Raw genomic sequence first — 22,953 nt, forward strand, 5'->3', positions numbered from 1 at the left:
TCCCACTTCTGGCACCCTTGTATTTCTTCACCCTTTTTTGGCTTCCTGGATGTCTGGTCCCTTGTTTGCCCTGACCTTGGGTGACTGCGTCCCGAAGTGTTTTCTGTCTTCCTGGATCCTGGCACCACCTGGGGACCCTGCCTTTCAGCGGCCCCAGTTCTCTCTAGCACTATCTGTTTTTAAGCTGGGATCTGTGGATGGGGTTCACAGGGGCTGAATCAGGTTCAAGGCTGGGACTGGAAAACGGAGACCAGGATCCAGATATGGCGATCCAGTGGATGGAAAGAAAGAATAATTCACATTCACAGAGAATTATAGTTTACTTAGTGCTTTTACGTACTTGTCTCATTTCTTTCTCATTATAACCTGGTAAGATTGGGATATTCTTACGTCTGTGTTACACACAAGGAAACTGAGGCTCAGAGTCACAGTTACAGAGCTGGAGATAAAACCTGGGTCTTTTGACTGTAAATCTTGGACTTGGGTATAGGAGACCAGAAGCAAGTTGGTTACTAAGGCAGTGGGAGAAAGATCTTGTTCATGGGAATCAGAAGTGGCTGGCTAGATATGGGATGTGTTGGAAGGGGGAGGGGGTTAAGAGGCAGGGTCAGTCAAGCCTGACCAGGCAGAGGAATGGGAAGGGGGCCAGCGACACCATCCTCAGACAGGCTATTGCCCTGGGATTGGGGTGTGGGTCCTCTGGGATCAGGCTGATGTGGTTCCTGCGGACTGTAGATTTGAGCTCCTCTTGCCCACACATTTGACACATGTTGGCCGAATGTCCCATTCCCCCGCCTGCTGGGCTGCAGCTGGGGTGGCCATGACTGGAAGCTTCTAAGCATCGTCCCCGCCCAGTGGTCCTGCAAACTTGCAGGCTAATTCCAGAGGAATCGTGGCTCATTGTTCTGGAGTGTGGGAAGAGGAACTGCAGTGATTGCTTGGGGGAAGCGGGAGGAGGACCCTGGTCCCCACATCCCTCTGACTTGGAGCACTTCCCATTTGTTACCTTTTACCTCCCATGGCATCTCCTCCCTGGGGGGATCTGCGTTCAGTACAGCTCTGCCTCATCTCAGCCTTGACCAACTGGGGACTTTGGGGCAAGTTACTAAGTTCATGGACACTTCAGAGTTGACTGAGGATGAGAATGAGTTAGACCCACTCTATCCGTAACCCTTACAAAACACCTTTGGCAGTCAGCCCCTGGGAGTTGCCAGAACAAGTCTAGTTGGCCATAGCCAACCTGGTGGGAGTGGGTGGGCAGTGGGAGTGGTCTTGCCTCAATGCCGGCCATGAGGGGTGCATTGTCTTTGGAGAATTCAAAACCAATGATAAAACTGAATAAAAATTAGTCTACTTTTTATTATCATCATGCACTGGCAATTCTCAATACTGTCAGTGATAAAATGCTCCGCCATTCTGGGGTGGGCCCCCTCCTCACTGTTTGGTACATCACTGCTGGCTAGTTACCTTGAGAGTCTCACTGAAGCTAGAGTCAGTTGACCTGACTCTATGTTCTAACCCTGCTATCAGGGCCTGCTACCTGGCCCAACTACCTAGTCACTTAACCTCCCTAAGCCTCCATTTTCTGATCTGTAAAATGGAGCTAAGAATGGTACCTGCAAATATTAAAAGAGAGAATAAAAATACAGTTAGCTTGCAGAGAGAAAAGCTGGATGTAAATGCTGGGATGTCCACATTGCTATACAAAATCTATCTCAGGGTGTGAGATTTGGGTCACGCCCAGATTATTCTTCTTTGGCGGTGAAGAATTCAATGGTAATTGAGCCAGGCTCTTCCATGAAGCTTAGGAGCTGGTGTTGGAGACAGCAACACTATTTTTGAGTTCTGAGAAGCCAGTCTAGGTTTACTGCTCATCTGATTCCTGGGCAGACAACAGGAGACCCTCATGGGGTGCCACCCTGGGCCCTGCCGAGTTCTGTCTGTGACTGTGACGCTGATCTTCACGCAGCCTGCTTTGTTCTCCCGGGGCACTGAGTGAGTGAGGGGCTGGGCCCTCTGCCTGGGAAGAGGGGCGTGTTCCTGACATACTTGCAGGAGAGCAGCTGGCAGGATCAGGGAAGGTAGTTTCTGTGTCTTGCGGATTCACTGTCCTTCTTGGAAACTCTCCTACGTGACTTTTGCAAGCCAGCCTCGGGCTCAGCATTGCACCCACCCCCGCCTCCTGCTTTTCTACTGTGCTGGATAGTTAAGTCCTTTGTCAGGTGTTATCTCATGATTTCCCCAACAGCCCTGTGAGGTGGACATCCACATTTGACAAAGGAGGACCCTGAGGCCCAGGGAGTTGAACAGGCTGCCCAGGGTTATGACCAGTTAGTGGACGGGCCCTGACCAGAACCCAAGTCTCCAGACATCAACCCAGAGATGGAATTTGGAGAGTGAAGGGAAAGCTTCATTTCTGTTCGGAGTTGTCATGGGCTCTTAGGAGCTTTCTGACAGGAAGCTTTCTGAGGTGAGACCTCCGGTGGCAGCTGGAGGGAAACAACTGAGAAGGCAGCTCCTTGTCCAAGCCCACGAAGCTTTGGTGGCAGGTCACGGGGACCAGGAATTGGACCTCCGGACTACCCTCCCTTTGCTGCATTCAGGTTAGGAACTGACTCTTGCTAGGGAGGCGGGAATAGGAATATGCGTGCTCTGCCTATGTACATCAGTGTTTCGGCATTCCCATAATTTTTGAATTAGTGTTGGCAATCACTTCCCTTATGGTCGGATGGCTCCTCTCTGCTCCCTCCCGGGATATACCCTGGGTGGCTCCGTCCTAACCTAGAGGGGCTTTCGCTGTCCACCCCTTGCCCCGTAGCCTAGCTGAGCGACTTCTGCATCCCAGGGCCTGAATTTCTGGCTTCAGAGCCTTCCTGATGGGCAGACAAGGGCTCATCACCATCACCGCTTCCACCTGCCCTTGGGTCTTCTGGGGGGCGTGCCGAAGCCACCTCAGGTCTGGCTTTCGTGCATCTGCTGTGGGTACAGTGACCAGGGGGTGCCCAACTGCAAACTTCCATTCCTGTTATTTCCCAGAGCCCGGGGTGGTCTTCTGCCTTGATTTGCAAATCAAGCAAAAACTGTCCTGGTGGAAGAGATGATACTCCCCCAGCTTACTTTTCTCCCCTCCCATCCTTTTCTCCCCTCCCATCCTCCTTCTAATGGTCAGATCAAAGAACTAAGGGAGAGGGTAATATATCAGTACTGAAGAGGGCAAGGAATAATATGAGTAACAGTGGTGTACTTTTTTCATCTAGAAAATGGAGATAATCAGAAGACTGTTGTAAGTTGGTGTTTCTCAGCTTGGACTGCACATCACGGTCACCCGGAAAGCTTTTAAATATCTTGATTCCCAGGCTGCAACCCAGACCCTGGAGATCAGAATCTCTGGAGGTAGGACCCAGGCAGCAGTAATTTTAAAATTCCCCGGGACTTCCCTGGTGGCCCAGTGGTTAAGACTCTGCGCTTCCACTTCCGGGGGCGCGGGTTCGATCTCTGGTTGGGGAACTGAGATCCCACATGCCGTGCAGTGTGGCCAAAAAAAAAATTCCCCTGGTGATTCCAGCATGCAGCCAGGGTTGAGAACCACTGCTCTAAGGATGAAAAGAGTTGGTTAATTGCTTAGAACAAAGATATCCCCATATCTGGTTGTGCACTGGAATCGTCAGGGGGTGGGGTGGGGATGTGTTAAAATCACACTGATGCCCTGGCCACACATTGCAGACCATGTAGATCAGTGACTTCTGCCTTCATATGAGCAACTAACTAATAAGACGTAATAGTCACTGTTTACTGGAGCTGCCTGTGGGTCGGCATGACATATTTCCAGTCTTCACAATTCCCTGGTAGGGAATCACAGTTCCCATTTTACAGATGAGGAAACTGCTGCTCAGAGCAGATAGCCAGGCAGCGTAAGTTTCCTGAGGCCAGGCCTGTCTGACCCGGAAGGCTGCTATCCCTGCCCAAGGCCTCCCTGCCCCAGGGCTGGCCTCGTGGAGCATATTCTGCACACTTCCCAGTACCAGCTCAAGGAGAGGGGAAAACCAGCAAGTGGCCTTGGCTCTCCTTGAGGCTCCCCAGGGCAGGTTGAGTAGAGGACCGCTGTCCCGTGAAGAGAGGGAAGATGAGTGACGTTACTTGGTGTTTGGCTCTGTGTTAGTCATGCACTCTCAGAATACTTCCTTTTGGCTGGAGGAAGACGCCTGCTCGTGTTAGGCCTGACCCCCCGGTCACCTCTCATCGCCGCAGCTGCTCTCACAGAGAGAACACTCAACCAGGAAGAGCAAACACTCATTTGCTTTTTGAGAGTTTGAGGAATTTTTCAGGCATGTGATACAGAAAAATGCCTCCGTTTCCCTCACAGGAAAAGGGAAAGCTTTGTCAAGGTAACCTGAAATATTTAGCTCTGCCTTATAAAATCCCTGTGCCTCCACCTCTGTGCTCTGTAAACTTAAACAAATCGCTTAAAATCCTTAAGCTTTGGTTTTCCCATCCCTCAGGGCTGCCAACGCCAGGCCCCTTGAGGTATCAGAGAGAGAAGAAAGGAGTGTGGCCATCCTGAACCAGAGACTTACAGCTGCCTGGGACTGGAGGCTTTGTCCAGTGTTTGGTGGCACTCACTAAGCAACCTGATGTCCCAAGGCCCAAAGCAGCTCCCAGTGACCAGAGATCTCACTGAATGTGTTCCCTCTGACTTTGGGAAGCTTGGCTTCACTCCACCTGTGTCAACCCCTAGTGTGTAGACAGCCCAGAGCCAATATTTGGGGCATAAAAAGCTGAGTTAACTCTAATAGTTTAGAGTTAGCAGACAGTGTGATAGACATTTGGCTCCACAAAGGCTTCCCAGCCCAGCCCAGCAGCCAGGGCCCTCTCCCTCCCCAGAGCTCCATCTGTGTCTGATGTCTGTGCCTTTGGTCCCTGCCCCTTAACTGTGCAGCTCAGAGCCTGGCACAGAGTAGATGCTCAGGTAGCACTGGGTGATTGGGGGATGAGGGGATGGAGAGATACATGAACATGTGGTTGGCAACATCTCTAAGGTGGTTGCCATAGAATGCTATTTAAGTGTTGGCATATCTATTCCTTACTTGCTCTACTTGACTTTTTTTTTTTAATCACTTGGGTTTATTTTGAAGGCTGTCTCACTAAGGATTATTCTAGTAATGGAGTGGTTCAGATGTGATGCTGTTTTCTGAGGCTGAGGCAAATATCCAGAGCACTTGTGTGTAACTTTTACCCCAGAGCCACTAAGAGAGTACCTCCCAAGTGTGGAGTCTCATGGCCCCTTGTTTAGCCATTAAGCTGAACCTTAAAATTTTCTGAGTTCTGTCTCAAGCAGTGGGTATTGTGGTTGGCAAGAAAACATGGGGCACTGGTGGAAGGGGAGTGGGAAGGCCCACAGGAAGGTGGCCACCGGGCAGTCACCAGGGACTTCGAGTGGCCCCCACCGATTGCCTGGACTGAGATGGTGAAACAGGAGGCCGCTGCCCTTCCCTGTGTGTGTGTGTGTGTGTGTGTGTGTGTGTGTGTGTGTGTTGGGGGGGCTGCCCCTGGAGCACTCAGGGATGCTGGCCTAGGGCCACCTGCCACTCTGGCAAGGACAGCATTTCATGATTGTTGTCTAGGTCCCTGGAGTGAAGGATTTTCAGGCCCAGCCCTGAAGGGCACTAAGCATCATCTTGACTCCTTTAACTATCTTAGCGGCTTTGTGAACAGTGGGCTGGGCACTCGGCCCTGGGGCCTGGCTTTGCCATTAACTGTGTGATGACCTCAGGTGAGTCACTTGATGTCTCCTGTGCCTCAGTTTCCTAACGTTTTACAATTCTGTGGTCCTATCAGTCTTCTCACCGTGACGAACACCCACTCTGCTTACTAACAACGTTAGGCTGCCTCCGCCCCACCCTCACCTCCACCAGGATCCCCCTGAACCCGGCTGGCATAGCCTCTGGCCTCGTCTTTAAGGGCATCATCCTCATATTAGCTCTGTCCCCTGATTGTCTGACTACCTGGCTCATGTCAGGTAATTGAGATTTTTATTTGTTGGGAGGGGTTGGAAACAAAGGTACAAACATGAGACTATAGAGGTGCTTTGTCCCCTCACAATTCCAAATAGATGAATTTGTACTTGCTTCCAGATAAGAGAGGCCCAAACAGATGATTGTTACTGTTAGTATTTTGACCATGCTGACCATTTTTGCTTTTTATTTTATTTATTATTTATTTATTTATGCCACACCTCACAGCATGTGGGATCTTAGTTCCCCGGCCAAACCTGTGCCCCCTGCAGTGGGAGCGTGGAGTCTTAACCACTGGACCGCCAGGAAAGTCCTGCTTTTCCTTAAAAATCTTTTCATTAAGTAGTATAAACCTCTGGACATCGTGATTTCATCCGGTAGATACAAGACAGGGGTTCTAGCTGAGGCTTTGGAACGATGAGGCTGTGTCATCCAGATCAAACCAATAGCCTTTCAGGGCCTCAGTGTTCCCCTCTGTACACTGGGAATGACAATACCAACATTCCTTCCTAGTAAAAGGTAGAGGGTTCATATGAGCAGAAGGGAAGCCCAGTACTTACTCTGTCTCAGTCACTGGTTGATGGCCAGGTGGGGATGCTGGCTGGTGGCATGATTTGTCCTGCCCTGGAAGAATGACTCTGAGTTACTGTGGCCTAGGGGTGACAAGCAGGTCACTTCCCCAGTAACCACAGTGATGCCCTCTTTGTGTGGGTCTGTGTCCCCACAGCGGCCAGTTCGCCATCGTGAAGAAGTGCCGAGAGAAGAGCACGGGGCTGGAGTACGCAGCCAAGTTCATCAAGAAGCGGCAGAGACAAGCCAGCCGGCGGGGTGTGTGCCGGGAGGAGATCGAGCGGGAGGTGAGCATCCTGCGGCAGGTGCTGCATCCCAACGTCATCACGCTGCACGACGTCTTCGAGAACCGCACCGACGTGGTGCTCATCCTCGAGCTGTGAGTGGGTGCCTGGGACTGGGGGGGCGGGGCAGCAGGGCGGGGGTGGGGGGTGGGGCGGAGCTCCAGCCGCAGGCCCCAGAGGGAGCAACAACCTGACAGAAGCCCGACCTGGAGGAGATGAAGTCAGTGGGAAGTGGTTTCCCTCATTTACCCCATCCACCTCCTGAACCCGGGCTTGCTGTGCAGCAGGGACTGAGGGCGAGGGTCTAGGTCTGACTTTCACTGGACCCTGGGGATCAGAGGGAAGAAGTGGGGAGCGCTGGGGTCCCTTCCTGGCTGGTGAGCACGTGGGAGGATGAGGGGGCAGAGGGTGGAAGGGGGAGCAGGGGGCTGTCAGGGAGAGTCTGTTCGACGAGGAAGGGAAGAACAAACATCCTCCAGGCTCTGCAAAGCCCTTCTCAGCCCTTTCCTGGGACAACCTCCCTGCCTTTGTGCTGTGTTTGATGCCTTTATTATTATCATAGTACCTATTACTTAGAGAGCTCTGCTGTAAGCCAAGCGTTTGCTAGGTCCTTCGTGTTTTCTTGTTCAGTCTTCACAGAAGCTGTGTTGAGGGTAGTGTCCCACTTCCGCCAAGAGGACTTTGTATTCACTTTGCTGAGAATGCCTGTTACCTCATTTAATCCTCTTAACAATCCTATCCCATGGAGACTCTTATTACCTCCATGTTACAGACAAGAACACTGAGAGGCCGGGTCATTTACAAGATCCTACAACCAGGAAGTGGCGGGGCCAGGACTGGGTCCACGCTGCTTGTGCAGATAGCTATGAGCTTGAGGTGGGATGGCCTTGGGCTGGCCCTGCAGGGGAATCCTTCACAGTCTGGTGGAATTTGGATGGGTGACACCACGACTCCAGGAGTTGGTTGGCCAACTCGTGTCCCTCCTGGAGATGCCCCCCATGGATTGGGGAGGTGGAGGTGGGCCTCCGGCGGTTAGTAGAGTTTGAGTTGGGCTGTGGCACAAGTTGAAATGGCTGTGTCTAGTCAAGCAGCAAGACCGGGTGTCAAGAATGTTCTGAGCCTCAGAGGCGTGAGGCATCTGCCAGTTAGCAGAGGAGTGGCAGCATTTGTCTCAGCAATCCCTGACTTTGTGACTTGGGGCAAGTCACCTCACCCCTCTGAGCTTCAGCTCTCATCTACAAAGCAGGCAGCCATCCTTAACCTGCCTGTGGGTTGGGTGGACCACCTGACATTTGAGACCATTCTAATTTGAGAACTATGCTCTGGTGTTGTCAGCCTATAGATTTATGTAGCAGATGGGCATTTGCATACTTTTGCATTGGATTCTTAAATTATCCATCTCAATGTTTAAGTGCATAGAATTACCCATGCTCTCCTCTCCTCTAACTCCCTGTGTCCTCTGTGTTTCTCCCAGGGACCTCTTAGCCAGTTGGACCAGTCAGTGTATACACCTGCCTCACTCAGACAAGCCTGGTGGGTTCCCACAGATGTAGCCAGCCATGTGGATGGCCCGAGGTGTGGCAAGCCCCAAGGCTAAGGGTTAGCACTGGTTTCCAGCAGAGAGTGACAAGCCCACCTTTGCTGGGAAAGCCAGGCCAGTTCTTTAAAAGTCTGTTGTCAAAACTTTACAGCAACTGAAAAGAAATTACATTCATATGCCTACCACCCAAACACAGCTATTTGTTTCCCTGTGGTTCCTCTCAGTCTTTATCGATTTGCATACAATCATTGTACTTGTACAATTTCCTGCTCTACTTTTCCCCCAGTTAACATAATGCCATGAATAGCTCTTTCCCTTTTAACTGACTATATCATGTTTCATTAAATTACATACCCGTGTCTCCCTGTTGTTGGACATTTGGTGTTTTAATTTCCAGCTTTTAACCATTGCATATTTTACTGCCATAAAACAACTTTCTTCCTGTGTTTTTCCCCTTTTCTTTTGGATTAATTTTTTTAGACAGATCCTCAGGAATGGGGCAATCGGGCTGACATTTTTAGGGCTCTTGGTATCCTCACTTTCATAGGACAGGTTAACCAGTACCACGTGCAACATGGGAGTGTTTCTTTCTGCCTGCACCCTTGCCAGCCCTGGGTCATTTGTTTTAAAGCAGTGTTCATTATTGTCTTTTACAGTTATGATACTTTTCTGTCATTTTAATTGGCATTTCTGTCATTGCTGGGGAAGTTGTCTGTTACTCCCTGTTTGTAGAACCCCAGGAGTTGGGGTCTGGGATGCTCTTGAGATGTCCCTGTTTCTCCCCTCAGGCTTCATGGCTAACCAAGAGTTACATGCCCTCTTCTTGTGAGCTGTCACCGCCCATGACATCAGTTGTCACACTGGTGCTCCTGTGAGCTGCTGTGTTTGTGAAGTTCTGTCTGTTCGTAGTTTCTCTGTCTCCTCCTTTACTTTCAAGCTGCCTCATTGTCTCAAGGTGCCTGGCTATGGAGCTAGGGATTGCTAAGACAGTGCCTCAATCTTGTGTGACCAGGGTCTGAGAGGAGGACCTTCCAGGAGAGAAGGGCTTTTCATGGGCTTTTATGTTTGGACTTGGTGACCTCTGTTGGGCTGCTTAGGAGCCTTTGGCCTCCTGGTCCTCACTGTGCCCTACTAGGCTAGTGGGTTTGCCTGGTACTTAAACACGGGTGTCAGAGCCCACCTGCTCAGTTGATATTTGCAGTGTTTGTGGATGGATCTACCTCTCAGCACTGTTGTCTAGGGCAGGGCTTCCTCCTGCTTCAGCTGAAGTAGCCAGTGCTCAGAGGACATTCCCAACCCTGATTTAAGTCCCCTTCAGCTGTTACTACCCTGTCCATGATCGCCTATGCAGCAGCTGCCTCTCGTCAGGACTGGTGATGGCAGGGTTGGGAAGGATATAGTTGTCCATGTAAGTTGACTTCTGTAGGGGGTAACGAATATTTTCAAACTCTCAATGGATTAACTCATGCCACATGTGGAGCTGGCTCTGAAAAATGTAGGTCTGCCCTGGGAGGGTTGGGCAGCCCTCCCATCCCAGGCCCCTGACCTCTCTGGGGCCTCCCTGACTCCAAGCTGTGGAAAGCAATACAGCGGCGGGAGCATACCAGAGCAGGGCCTGACAGAGCGCTCCAAGGTGGCGGCAATGCTTCCCAGGCCTTGAATTGAGTCCAGCTTTCTGGGCCCCAACAGCTCTGGCAGCATCCTTCCCAAATCACTGCCTACACAGGTCATTTGAGCACTCAACTCCCAAAAATGGTTGGTTGCTTTTGAAAGAGTTCTGAAAAGCGTTTCTAGCAGCCAGATCAAACTGCAAGGAGGAAGGAGGCAAGGGTCAGATTAGCAGGAAGGTGACTGGTCCTGGGGACGCTGGAGGAGGGCAGAGGCTGGCTGTTAGGTTTTGCTTTTCCTCTTTAAGTCAAATTGTTTAGGGGTGTGAGAGGAGAGAAACTTGGGTGGAGTGGGGATGACTTCATGGCAGAGATCTTGGGGCTGAGAAGCCCTTGGGAGAAACTAGGTTTGGGGGTAGAAACAAAACCCAGGCTCCTTGATGGCCTTGAGAACAGGTGCCTGAGGATTGATGTGAGGGTCCCTGGCCTGGGGGTCCAGGGCTGGGACAGATACCCGGCAGGCTCATCAGCCTCCCACCTTTCCAAGTCTTTGGGGACGATTCTAAGGGTCACCATGGCTGTTCCCCTCTTCATCCAAAGGAGATCATGTCTCACTCCGTCTCCTGCCCAGATCACACCTTCAAACAGAACAGCTGATTACTGTCTCCCAAAGTCCTCACCCTGCCTGGGCCTTTACATCAGTAATTTTGGGTGACAGAACACATCCACATTATCATGAAGTTCTTTTACATTTACTCAGCGTTCTGTTTAAGGTAGGAAGGGCAGGATATGCCCGAGGTCACAGCCTTGCACGACCCAGCAAGGCTGGAAGTATAAAAACAAGGACTGGGCTAGGTCCTTGTGTTCCTGAGTGACACTGTGGATTTTTTTTTTTTTTTTAATTATTATTATTTTTTAAATTATTTATTTATTTATGGCTGTGTTGGGTCTTCGTTTCTGTGCGAGGGCTTTCTCCAGTTGCGGCGAGTGGGGGCCACTCTTCATCGCGGCGCGCGGGCCTCTCACTATCGCGGCCTCTCTCGTTGCGGAGCACAGGCTCCAGACGCGCAGGCTCAGTAGTTGTGGCTCACGGGCCTAGTTGCTCCGCGGCATGTGGGATCTTCCCAGACCAGGGCTCGAACCCGTGTGCCCTGCATTGGCAGGCAGATTCTCAACCACTGCGCCACCAGGGAAGCCCGACACTGTGGATTTGAACATTTGCAGAAGGCTCCCGACAGGTCTCTTGCAAATGCCAAGACTTCACTTCTGTATGATACAGAATATTCTGTGCCATGTTGATATTTTAAATGTCTTACTTCTTTCCTTTGTTTTTTTTTATTCGCCCACCTTCTCTTGAATGTCTTGCACAAGGTGCTGTGGAAGCAAAGGTAATCTAGCTGGGGAGAGAGCCAGCCAGACAGTGACAGCCCAGTGTGTGAGGGCACGGATGCAGCTGGACAGGGATGGCAGATGACAGCCTAGGGCTTGGGGTGGCTTTGGGTTTTCTTTTTTGCATCAGCAACTCGAGCTTTATAGTATGGGTAGAGTGTGGTGAGAGGAACACGTGGTGCACCGGGATTGAGAAGATCTGGATCTAAATCCTGGTTCTGCCACTTACTAGCTGTGTCACCTTGGGCAAGTCACTGCTCTCTTGGGGCCCCAGTTTCCTTGTCTGGGAAACCAGGACAGAAGTTCCATCTACCCCTCAGGACGGATGTGAGTCTCAAGTGAGAGAATGCTTGGGGAAGCACATCACACAGGTGGCGAACTCTAAATAAACTCAAAACCAAGCCCTCTTCCAACACTACCACCCCCAACAGTGATATGGTGCATGGTATTGGACTGGGGTCTGGGACTTGGTCATGGTCTTGACCATGCACTCTCTTGCTAGGAGACCTTGCATGGCCACTTCCCCTCCTCTGGGCTTGGTTTCCTCATCTGTTAGGGAAGAACTTCCAAGTGATGATGGTTTCTGTGCAGGGGTCACTGAGGGAGAGCGAGGAGTTTGCTTCCCTAGAAGTTTACTGTTAGCCTCTTATTATGGAGGATTTCAAACATATACAGAAGTAGAGAGAAGGATGTAAGAACCCTCATAGGCACATCCCCCAGCTTCACATTATCACCATTTTGCCAGTCTTGTTTTACATCAAATCCTACTTCCCCCACTCCATCTGTTTGTTTGCTGCAGTACTTTAAAGCAAACCTCAGACATCGTGTCATTTTACATACAAACACTTTAGTATGCATCTCTCATTGACTGCAGTTTTTAAAATGCAGCCACCATGGACTTATCACACCTGACAGAATTATCCAGCCAGCCAGGCCCCAGACCACCGAGGCTGTCTACACTCCAGTCCATAGTGATATTCCTGATGGACCCAAAGATACCTTCTTACGGTTGTTTTATTTGAATTAGCATCCAAATGAGGGAAGTCCACATGCTGTGTCTGGTTCTTTTGTCTCCCATGTATCTTATTCTATGGCAGTTCTCCTTCCCTCCCTTTTAAAATTATTTATTTATTTATTTATTTATTTATTTATTTATTTATTTTTGGCTGAGTTGTGTCTTTGTTGCTGCGCACAGGCTTTCTCTAGTTGTGGCGAGCGGAGGCTACTCTTCGTTGCAGTGCACAGGCTTCTTATTGCGGTGGCTTCTCTTGTTGCGGAGCACGGGCTCTAGGCTTGCGGGTTTCAGTAGTTGTGGCTCGCGGGCTCTAGAGTGCAGGCTCAGTAGTTGTGGCGCATGGGCTTAGTTGCTCCATGGCATGTAGGATCTTCCCGGATCAGGGATCGAACCCATGTCCCCTGCATTGGCAGGCGGATTCTTAACCACTGTGCCACCAGGGAAGCCCTCCCTCCCTTTTTTGATGCCATTGATTTGTTGAGAGGACTAGGTCATTTGTCCTGTTGATTGTCTCATAGTCTGGTTTCTGTTGATTGTCTCACAGTCTGGTTATCCCTTCCTCATGGTGTTGGTTAACTTGTTCCTCTATGTCCTGTATTTCCTGAAACCTATAGTTAGACCTAAACAAGATACCCTTCCTATTGGTGATGTTCAGTAGAAATATAGTGCAAACCACATATGTAATGGAAATGCCAGATTTTCCAGCAGCCGTATTGAATAAGAAGTAAAAAGAACTAGGTAAATTAGTTTTAATAATATTTTTTATTTAACTCAATATATACAAAATATTATCATTTGAACATGTGATCACTGTAAAACTCATTAATGAGATAGTTTACATTCTTTTTCTCATCCTATGTCTTCAAAACCCAGTGTGTATCTTACACTTACAGCACATTTCAGTTCATTTGCAATGCAATGGTTAGAGTGCAATCCTGCCAAAAAAATAAAGTTGTATTTAAAGGAGAATATTTTACACCACTTCAGTTTTTGAATTAAAATGAATTAAAATTTAAAAGTCAGTTCCTCAGTTGCACTAGCTGTATTTCAAATCCTCACTAGCCATATGTGACTAGTGGCTGCTATATTGGACAGCATATAGAGAGAATATTTCCATCACTGCAGAGTTCTGTCAATAGCACTGAACAAGAGGCTTAAGCAGATTTAGGTTCAGTTTTTTAAGTTGCAGTACTTTGTAGGTGTTGCTGTGTACTTCCTATTGTATGACATTGTGTTCAGTTGTTCTGTTTTTCATGATGCTAAGATTGATGAGTGGGTCCATGTATGCTTCTGGACACTTTTAAAGAAAGGAAAAAAGATTTTGAGGCTCTTTATTTAGGATGGATTAGGTGGCAGGGAGTGAATGAGTCCCAAAACTGGGACAGAAGCCATTCTGGCCATATGAAAATCATCTGAGGACACTCTGTGATATAGTGGTTGAGAGTCATTCTGCCTGGGTTTGAATCCTGATTCTACCACTTACAGGCTGTTTGACCTTGGGCAAGTGACTTAACCTCTCTGAGCCTCTGTCTCTTCAACTGTGAAATAGGAAACTAATAGTATTGTACTTTAGCTCATAGGGTATTGTGATGATTAAATGAGATAATGTACAAAAAGTATACATTATGCACAGAGTAAGTATTCAGTGAATATTAATTACCATTACTATGTTGCTGTTATTACAAAAATACAGGTTCTGAGGCCTTGCTGCTAGAGAATCTAATTTGGTAGGGTCTGTGGTAGGACCCGGAAACCTGCATTTTAAACAAGTTTTCCAGGTGGTCCTGAGTTCCTGGACTCTCTGGCCCAGATCCCTTCCTGAGATCTTTTCCTGGGGTGACCCTTGGCTCTGTTGCAGCTCCAGAGAAGCACGTGTCGGCTGGATACTCCAGCATCTGTCAGAGGCCAAACAAGCCCAGTAGGACTGCCAGATTTAGCAAACAAAAATCTCCCATTTTATCTGGCAACCATAAATCCCCAATTCAGATAAAACTGGAAACTAGTCTTTTTGCTCCATGGGTCTCTCTATTCCTGCCACATCAACCATAGGGTGCAGGAGGGTAGAATGTGAGGACAAAAGCAGTATTTTAGAGTTTTTAGAGATGAATATAATTAATGGGTCTTGATGTTTAAGTTAGGGACATGTCTTTGAAGAGGTCATCTTTTATAAGATGAAAGAAAGGGGCTTTGGGAGCCATCTTGATCAGTCTGCTCATTTTGCAGGTGAGGAAACTGAGGCCTGCCTGGAGGGGGCAGGGGAGTGAGCTGTCCAAAGCCAGTAGCAGGGCCGGACTGGAACCTAAGTCTCCAGCTTCTGGCCCAGCATATGTTCCTCTTTGTCATCCCACAGCACTTGTTTCTGTCCTCTGTCACTTGAGTCATGTGTTGGGGAGGGGTAGCACCTAGGGTAACAAGGGACCTGGGCCTAGAGTGTGAGCAGAGACCCTTCTGGTGACACCCTAAGGGTGGTTCCTGCCCTTGTGATCCAAAGGGAGGAACACAGCAAGTAGAAATAGAAGGAAAGTCAGTCCCTGTGCTGACTGGATAGAGCCCCAGAGATGAGTGAGGGGATTCTGCTAAGCACGGTGCCTGGGGACAGGGTCAGGGGTTGCACGCATGGGCTTGGGCTCAGGACACACAGGGCTGACTGGGCCTGGGCCCTCCTTACTGGTGTCTTGCAGAGTGTCCGGAGGAGAACTCTTCGACTTCCTGGCCCAGAAGGAGTCCCTGAGTGAGGAGGAGGCCACCAGCTTCATTAAGCAGATCCTGGAAGGGGTGAACTACCTTCATGCCAAGAAAATTGCTCACTTTGATCTCAAGGTCAGTGGGGTGGGGGGGAAAGGGAAAAGAATCAGGTTAGGAAGAATGGGCCCAGTCTCTCCCAATGTCATTGCCAGGAGGGGTCAGCGCCCACTAGGCCTTCCTCCCTCATCTTACAGTTGAAAACTCTGAGCTCCTGGGAAGGAAATGATGCCACGGGAGTGTCCCCCTCCTGAGTTTCATTTCTCAGGTAAGGTTTTCTTCACATAGGGGCTGATGGCAAGAAGCTTCTGAATCAGACCACTGACACCTTATCTCTTTCAGGGAATACATAGGGTGTAGTTTTTAAATAAGTAAGCCAATGACAGGAAACTTGAAACCAAACCCATTTCACAAGACTGAACTTTTCAGTAACCAAGAGCTAACTCCTGAGCGGGCAGAGCTAGACGCATTCAGATGAATACTGCTGAGGTTGCCTGGCTCTCTGGACCCAGCACAGCGTCCAGCATCCTTTGACCAGAGGTTATAAATCTTAGAGCCCAGTGACCACTGGCTGCACTCCCCCACCCGCCCCTTACTGTGGCCATAAAACTGATTCCAGGGGCCATTGATCGTTTGTGGTAACTGGTATTCAGGGTCGAGAAAGTTCACTGTGACCACACAGGACTGCACACAGGAAGAGTGTGGTCAGAGTAGAAGGATCAGTTCCCATAGTAGCTGAGCTCAGCTGCGTAGGCTGATGAGCCTTTACAGTCACCTGAAGCATCAAGATCCCCCAACCTGTAATCAGAGGGACCCGTTTATTGAGGAGGAGACCCACTGATTTTTTTTTTTTCTTTCTTTTTTTGGCTGCATTGGGTCTTTGTTGCTGCTTGCGGGCTTTCTCTAGTCGCAGTGAGCGGGGGCTACTCTTCGTTGTGGTGCGCGGGCTTCTCATTGCGGTGGCTTTTCTTGTTGCGGAGCACAGGCTCTAGGTGCGCAGGCTTCAGTAGTTGTGGCTCGCGGGCTCTAGAGCGCAGGCTCAGTAGTTGTGGCGCACGGGCTTAGTTGCTCCGCGGCATGTGGGATCTTCCCAGAACAGGGATCGAGCCCGTGTCCCCTGTATTGACAGGCGCATTCCTAACCACTGCGCCACCAGGGAAGTCCGACCCACTGATTTTTCTATCCAGAAATTCCTGTTGTGTTTCAAGCATTGTGCTGGGTGCCTGCGTGTTGCTACAGGTACAAAATCAACTGAGGCCTTGTTTGAGCTTAGTTCCTCTTTTCCAGGAACTTGTGCAGGAATCATAAAAGAGAGATCAACAACTCTTAAGTGCTGTGATAGAGGGAAGTACTGGGGGGCTGGGAGTCTAAATGAGAAGCCATCTAAGCCAGACTGGGGTATCCGAGAGGGGGCTTCCTGGAAGAGGTGGTATTTGGATTGAGTTTTGAAGGACTGCCAGGAGTTATCAGAGGGGAAGAGCCTTCTAAGGAAGTGAGGCCAGCAGGTACATGGTCCTGAAATAGCACAGTGCGTTCAGGATAGTACAGGCAAAGGGTGAATGTGCTGAATGGAGAAGCCAGGAGGAGAGCAGGAGGCAGACACGGGCCATGGGAGCTAAGCCAAGGCGGTTGAACTTTACACTGAGAGATATGGGCCAGATGAGCAGGGAGGTGAGGCGAGCAGATGTGTCTTTCAGAAAGAGCTCTCCGGCTGGGAGCACGGATAGCATGGGGACATGGGGACGGTAATCTGGGTGGGATGTGGCAAGTGCCAAACTAATTTGAGGAGGGGGTGGAGTCAAGACCTTCTATAGAGGTTGCTCTGAGGATTGATCAGGTGCCTAATTAGATGGGGGAGATGAGGGGGAGGGCAGAGTCCAGGACGACACCCAAGCTCTGGCTGGCAGGGCTGGCCCAGAGAGGGTATGGTGTCTTGTGGTCTCAGAGGCTGCATCAAGGTGTGGGCTCACGTCCCGTACAGGGATCCCACCCCAGCTCTTACTGTGCCCCGTGGGGCGACCTGCTGTGAGTCTCCCCTCCTTAGGCCAGATTGTCACAGTATTTTGAATTCCTCCAATAGGAGACATCTTGCAGAGTCTCGCTCAGGTGTCACGGGGTGAAAGTCAGGGTCACTGAGGAGTGTGTGGCCTGGGCAGGGCTTTGGACCTCAGGGTATTAATACACCAAGCAGGAAACGGGCTACCTGGATCGCACGTGTGCCTCCTTCCTGATAATGCTATGGGTAGTTGACTTATTTTCTATGCCTTTGCTGGCTCCAGGAGGCTGGCCTCAGAATGGCCTCCTTTGTCTTTTCTCTCATGGGGCTGGTAGAGGCAGGCGTGTGGAGTCCACAGGCCCCGATGACTAGAGCACGTTCATGCTGTACGGTTGGCTTCTCTGGCAGCTTGCTGAGGTGGGGGAGTTATAGCCCGGTCAGGGTTTCACCCTCACTCTACCGTGTACCAGGAAACAACTGAACCTCCGTTTTTCAGCTTTAACACAAATGATAATGCTTACCTGTTAGAGTTGTAAAAATGAGAGAGAAGCAGCATTAAGTTCTGGATACCAGATAAGTCCTCTGTAATAGTAGCTGGTATTGTTATTTCCCTTCCCAGAACAGAGGAAAAGAAAACACACCTCCTGTTACAGTGTTTTGGGCCCTGATAGACTAGGAAAACGAAGTCTGCTAGTGCAATTCTAAATTGCCCAGCAGAGAACTGAGATTGGTTGCTAGGTGGGCCTGCTGGTGGGCGATCTTGTCTGGCTCCTGGGCTCAATCTGGACATTTTGCACAACCTGGAGACAGTCTGGGTTTCCCCTGGATGCAGGTAGGTTGAGGATACTGCTGACCCCTGCCCTGCCTTGTATCCTTAGAGGGGCATGGGCAAGAAGCCCGCTGACTCCCCTACCCGTGGGTCCCTTGGCCCAGGCCCAGCTGGGCAACTTCAGAAGTGATGAGTAGCTGGAACTCAGTTGGATTACCTCATGATTGACTAGACGCTTCCTGGAGCCAGAATGTGGGTATGTGTTCCCCTTGGCTGGAACTTCCTGCCAGCTGGAGGGATCATGCAGAAGGTCCAGCTGGTAGCTTAGAGGGGACTTCTTGGTTCCATGTTGTTTCCCACCATATAAAATTCATTTTATATGAATAACATTTCTCTTCCTGATTTTCCTTCTCCACGAGGGACCTCTGCTTCCCCCTCCTCTTGTATTCTGTTACTCCTTGCCAAGTGAGTCAGGCTCGCTTGGCTGCCCCATGAGCACAGCCACCATTGTTATCTCCACGCCTCTGCTCATGACCTGTTCTCCATGCTCACCTTCCAGCTGGAAGGAGCAGGTGTTGGAGGAGGATCAGTTCTCTGGCCTGCCTTTGGAATAGGAATGACCTCTCCTCCTGTGTCAGCCATTGTGCTGGAATGGTAAGGCTCTATCCCTGCTTATGACACACTCCCAACCTTGTGGCAGAGAGCAGATGAATGGAAAAATTAATGTACAATAAGCAGCCTTGGTTAAAACAGATCACGGCATGCTGTTGCCCAGAAATCTGTGACAGATCCTTGTCACCCATAGGATAAAAGAACCCCATCTCAGCATGGCATTCAGGTCTTTCTTAAACTGCCTGAGCCCTGATTCTGGCCTCATCTACCTTTCCCCACTCCAAAACACTAGCCCCAGGCACCAGGATGAGAGATACATGTCCTGGCCCCTCTTCTCTGTGTTCATGCTGTTCAAATCCAGGAAGCTGCTAGTCTTCCTTTTCTCTGCCTATGGACTTCCTGCTCATCCTCCAGGCCCAGCAGAAATGCTATTTCCTCGGGTAAGCAAGCCTCTCCCATGCCTGCCAAAGCATAACTGAGAACCAACCTGCTTCCCTGCTTATCTTGCCCCTTGTATAGACTTCCACTGACAGCATTTATCACCGGGCATCACTTTCTGCTCTTGTCTCTAGCGCAGTGCCTGACACATGAGTTACTCATTGTTGAATGAATGAGTGAATGAAGGAATGAATGGCTTAGTAAGACAAATGCATGCATGGATATCATCTGGAAAATGCAAAAGAGGTGGCAGGCAGATTTCAATTCAGTGATGTGGCATTTATTGAGGGACTATTGTACACCAGGGGGTAGAGTGACAAGCATCAATAAGGTATGGTACCTGCCTTCCAAGGGTCCACCATCTATGGGGAGATGGCCGCAGTGAGACTGGTGCCGAGGCCATCTAAAATAAAACCTACCCATGACTCTCATTAAGAAACACTCACTTCCAAGGGGTAACCTCTCTGCCTCAGCAAAATGAATACCATCCTAGTGTGTGGTGTAAATTCACCACAGACAGGCCCGCTGGTGTGGGTAGGTAGAGGGGGTGCAGGTAGATGATGTTGCCCTGTGTTTACATAAATGGACGTGACACTGCGACTGACTGCCCCTCATCCTGGGTATCATTCAGTGTGCCATCTGGAGGATGGATACCAGGAAATGGGGCTCAGCACCACCCAGGGACCTTACCCTAGTACGTGATCCCACACAAAGGCCTTGTAGAGGGTGTTTTTTTGTGGTTTTCTGTTTGTTTTGGATTTGGGAGTTTCCCCTCTGAGTATGGGTGTGTCTCCCCTACCTTCCCCAAATCCAACTTGAGAATTCAGAAATGGAAGGTGACCCTCACGTCTGACTGGTATTTTAAGCAAAAAGAACACACCATGAGAATTGAATGAAACTGTATGCAAGCCAGGAACCCGGAACTCTGAAGGGACTTTTATGTAAACAGTGTTAAGAAGAGTGAATTCCTGAGCAAGATACTCCAAAAATCCAAATTCCTCTGTGTCCTGATCATCCTTTGAGTTGTTTGTATGTTCATGATGCGATGGGGTCTGCTCATCAAGCTTTCATAAGAATGATACTAATAATACTTTAAATGTACATTGTACTTTCTAGAATACAGCATGCTTATACATCTCTTCTCTCATTTGATCCTCACAGCCACCCACTGAGGTACAAGGTATTGTCACTTTTTTACACATAAAGCAATTGAGATTCAGAGAGGTTAAATTACTTGTCCAAGACCACACAGGTACTAAATGATAGGGCTGGTACTTGAACTTAGCCAGTGAGGAGACACTAAGCACAGCTGAGTATCACCAGTTTTTATTTCACCAGATTCTAACAGTATGGATTTCTTACTTGCTTGCATCATGCCTTTTAGGCATAGTTAATCCGAAGGTTTATACTGTGCCATAAATTTATCCTTTGCACAGTTAATTTCTCATCTGGTTACCTTAGTTTTTCTTTCTAATAGGTTATTCCTCATACTTAAAAAATTAATTTGTATTCTATTAATTGCTATAAAATGTGCATGCATTTGAAAGTAGATCTTATAAGAATGAGATGATTTCCATACTAAAACCTTGGAGCATGTAATAGAGGTGAGACTTGGTAGTTTTGACTGTCAAGATAGGTTCGGGTGAGATTGTAAAAGTTTAGGGCAGAAGTTTGTATAGGCAGTCAGAGCCATAGAAGACTTTTACCCCTCAACATTTTTTATTATGAAAACATTTCAAAATGTCTGAAAAAATTAGAAGAACAATACAATGAACACCATTATGCCCTCCTCCTGCATTCAACATTTGGCCACATTTTCTTTACCTCTTTCTGTCTTTAAAAAAGAAAAAAAAAATTTACATTTATATAAAAAGCATTTTATATATATACACACACACACACACACACATGTGCATATGTGTGATTTTTAAAATTAAAAATAGTATCTAATAAAAATTTAAAAATAAGTATTAAAGTGTATGTATTTATTAAAATTATGGTATAATTGGAAAGAAAATTGTAGCTATCGTGACACTTCACTCTAAACACTTCAATAAGCATCTCTCAAGATTAAGTTCAGTCTCCTACCAACCCACAGTACCATTATCACACTTAAGAAAATTAACAGTAATTTGTGGAAGACCTTTAACTGGTAGAGAAACATTATTCTATTTCTTATTTAGAAAGAAAATTCTTCTGGCAGTGGAGAGAGAGTGGATGGGAGAGAGTAGGCCAGTTGGAGGTAATGATAAGACTGTGGGAAAGAGATGAACCGAAGGTACCCCTTAAACTTTTCTTAAAAAATGAAGTCAATGGTCTTTTATGCTATTATAAAAAGTAACAAAATACAGAAACATACAAAGAAGTTATGTATAGACTCTCTACTGCAAAATAATCATTATTAACATTTGTTATATTTTCTCCAGCTTTTTATAAACAGGGTGTGTGTGTATGTGTGTGCGTGCGTGCGTGTGTGTGTGTTAAGGTGTTATAACTATACTACTTCTACAGTTTTCTTTCCTGCTTTTTTCACTCTACATTCTAACCCAAGCAGGCCACATGGGCTCTGTAGTGATTTACTTTGCTGTTGAGGCTTTTATACAAGTCTTTCTGATTTCCTTACCCTCTTGGCATGTTCTGAGGGTGGACCCTGTTTCCTGTTCCTCATACCCAAAGCTTAGCTTGTGCCCCAGCCTCAGTATGTGCCCCGTGGGCTCTTCATCTCAGCCCCGTGCATCAGCGTGGGGGCCCAGAGCCCTAGGGATGCATCCTGGCTGCTTCATCAACTACTGCAGGGCCACCCTAGGGTGACCCGAGGAGAAGTGAAATGAGGACACAGAGCTCCTAAATGGTTGAGGGAAGGAACAAAATGTGGCAAAAACTAAACTATGGAGAGCCATAATTGAAAGAGTTGAAATATAACAGTAAATGTGTAAATGGGGAGCATTAAACCAACAAGCTGCTTTTTATGAGATACAGCAGGAGGCCACATGGGAAGTGGAAAGAGGAGAAGATTGTGGGTCAAGCCTGCATTGAAGTCTCACCTCTGCTAGGTAAGGTTGGGGAGGTCATGGCTCTGACCTTTCCTGGCCTTGAAAGTGGAGATAATATTGCCCCTCACTTCCTCACCCAGGAATGGAGTGAGGGGCCAGGGAGAGATCAGTGTTTCTGAAAGGTCCCTGTAAACTCTAAGACTCCTTACAAGTGCTGGCTGAATTTTAACTAGCCTCCCTATGAGGCCATATTTCTCCCTATTCCTCTCTTTCCTCCAAAGTGATTCAGAAAGGGAGGTGGGCAAGGAAGCACCCAAAGGGGTAATGAATAAGGTGGTGCTTTCCTACCAGCAGGCTGGGCAGATTCCCAACGTGGCAGGACGCTGTGTGAGGTTGATATGGCTTGGAGTAAATATCATGATCCCTATTTTACAGATGAGGAAACACAGACAAAAAAGCAGTTCCCTCCTCCTCTTTTGTCCTTATTACCTTTGCCATCACCATTAGGTGCTCAGAGTCTCTTTGCTACTTCCAGCTGCCCACAGTCCTCCACTCTGGACCCCTGCCCAGGCCTGGACTCCACTGAAGTATCATGTGTTCAAATAGTACCTTTTAGGTTCCATTCACTTCTCTACCATTAGCCCTCCCCATGCAGCTGATCTCAGTAGAAGTGAAAGAACCTGATTCTGGAAGTGGTAAAGGGTGGTGGAAAGGTATCTTGGCATGAAAAAACCTGGGTGAAAACCTAGCTGCACCACTTCTTAGTCATGTGGCCTTGAATAAGTTACTTAACTTCTCTGATCCTCAGTTTCCTCATCTGGGAAGCACAGACAGTAACTTAGTCTACTCAGATTCTGTGCAGTGGTGTTCTGGTAGTAGCTGGATCTCCAATAAACAAATATATGTACACACACACTAAATTATTATAAAGTCTACTGATATTAAGGCTTATAACATAATTTACAAGTAATAAAATATATAATACTT

General features: G+C 48.4%; 1 protein-coding gene across 5 annotated transcripts in view; it reads left to right on the forward strand.

Moving 5' to 3' along the window:
* DAPK2 (death associated protein kinase 2) overlaps window positions 1-22,953 on the forward strand; it is a 125,047-nt gene that overhangs the window by 63,021 nt on the left and 39,073 nt on the right. For all 5 annotated transcript variants that reach the window (XR_009500811.1, XM_059913059.1, XM_059913058.1 and 2 more), the window contains exons 3-4: window positions 6,739-6,960; window positions 15,098-15,236. Coding sequence is in view for 4 of the 5 variants with exons in the window: in XM_059913059.1 (XP_059769042.1) it covers window positions 6,739-6,960; window positions 15,098-15,236 (361 nt within the window). In the remaining variant the exon portion in view is untranslated. The remainder of the gene's footprint in view (window positions 1-6,738; window positions 6,961-15,097; window positions 15,237-22,953) is intronic.

Source organism: Balaenoptera ricei, chromosome 2, assembly GCF_028023285.1.
Source record: "Balaenoptera ricei isolate mBalRic1 chromosome 2, mBalRic1.hap2, whole genome shotgun sequence".
NCBI lineage: Eukaryota > Metazoa > Chordata > Mammalia > Artiodactyla > Balaenopteridae > Balaenoptera > Balaenoptera ricei.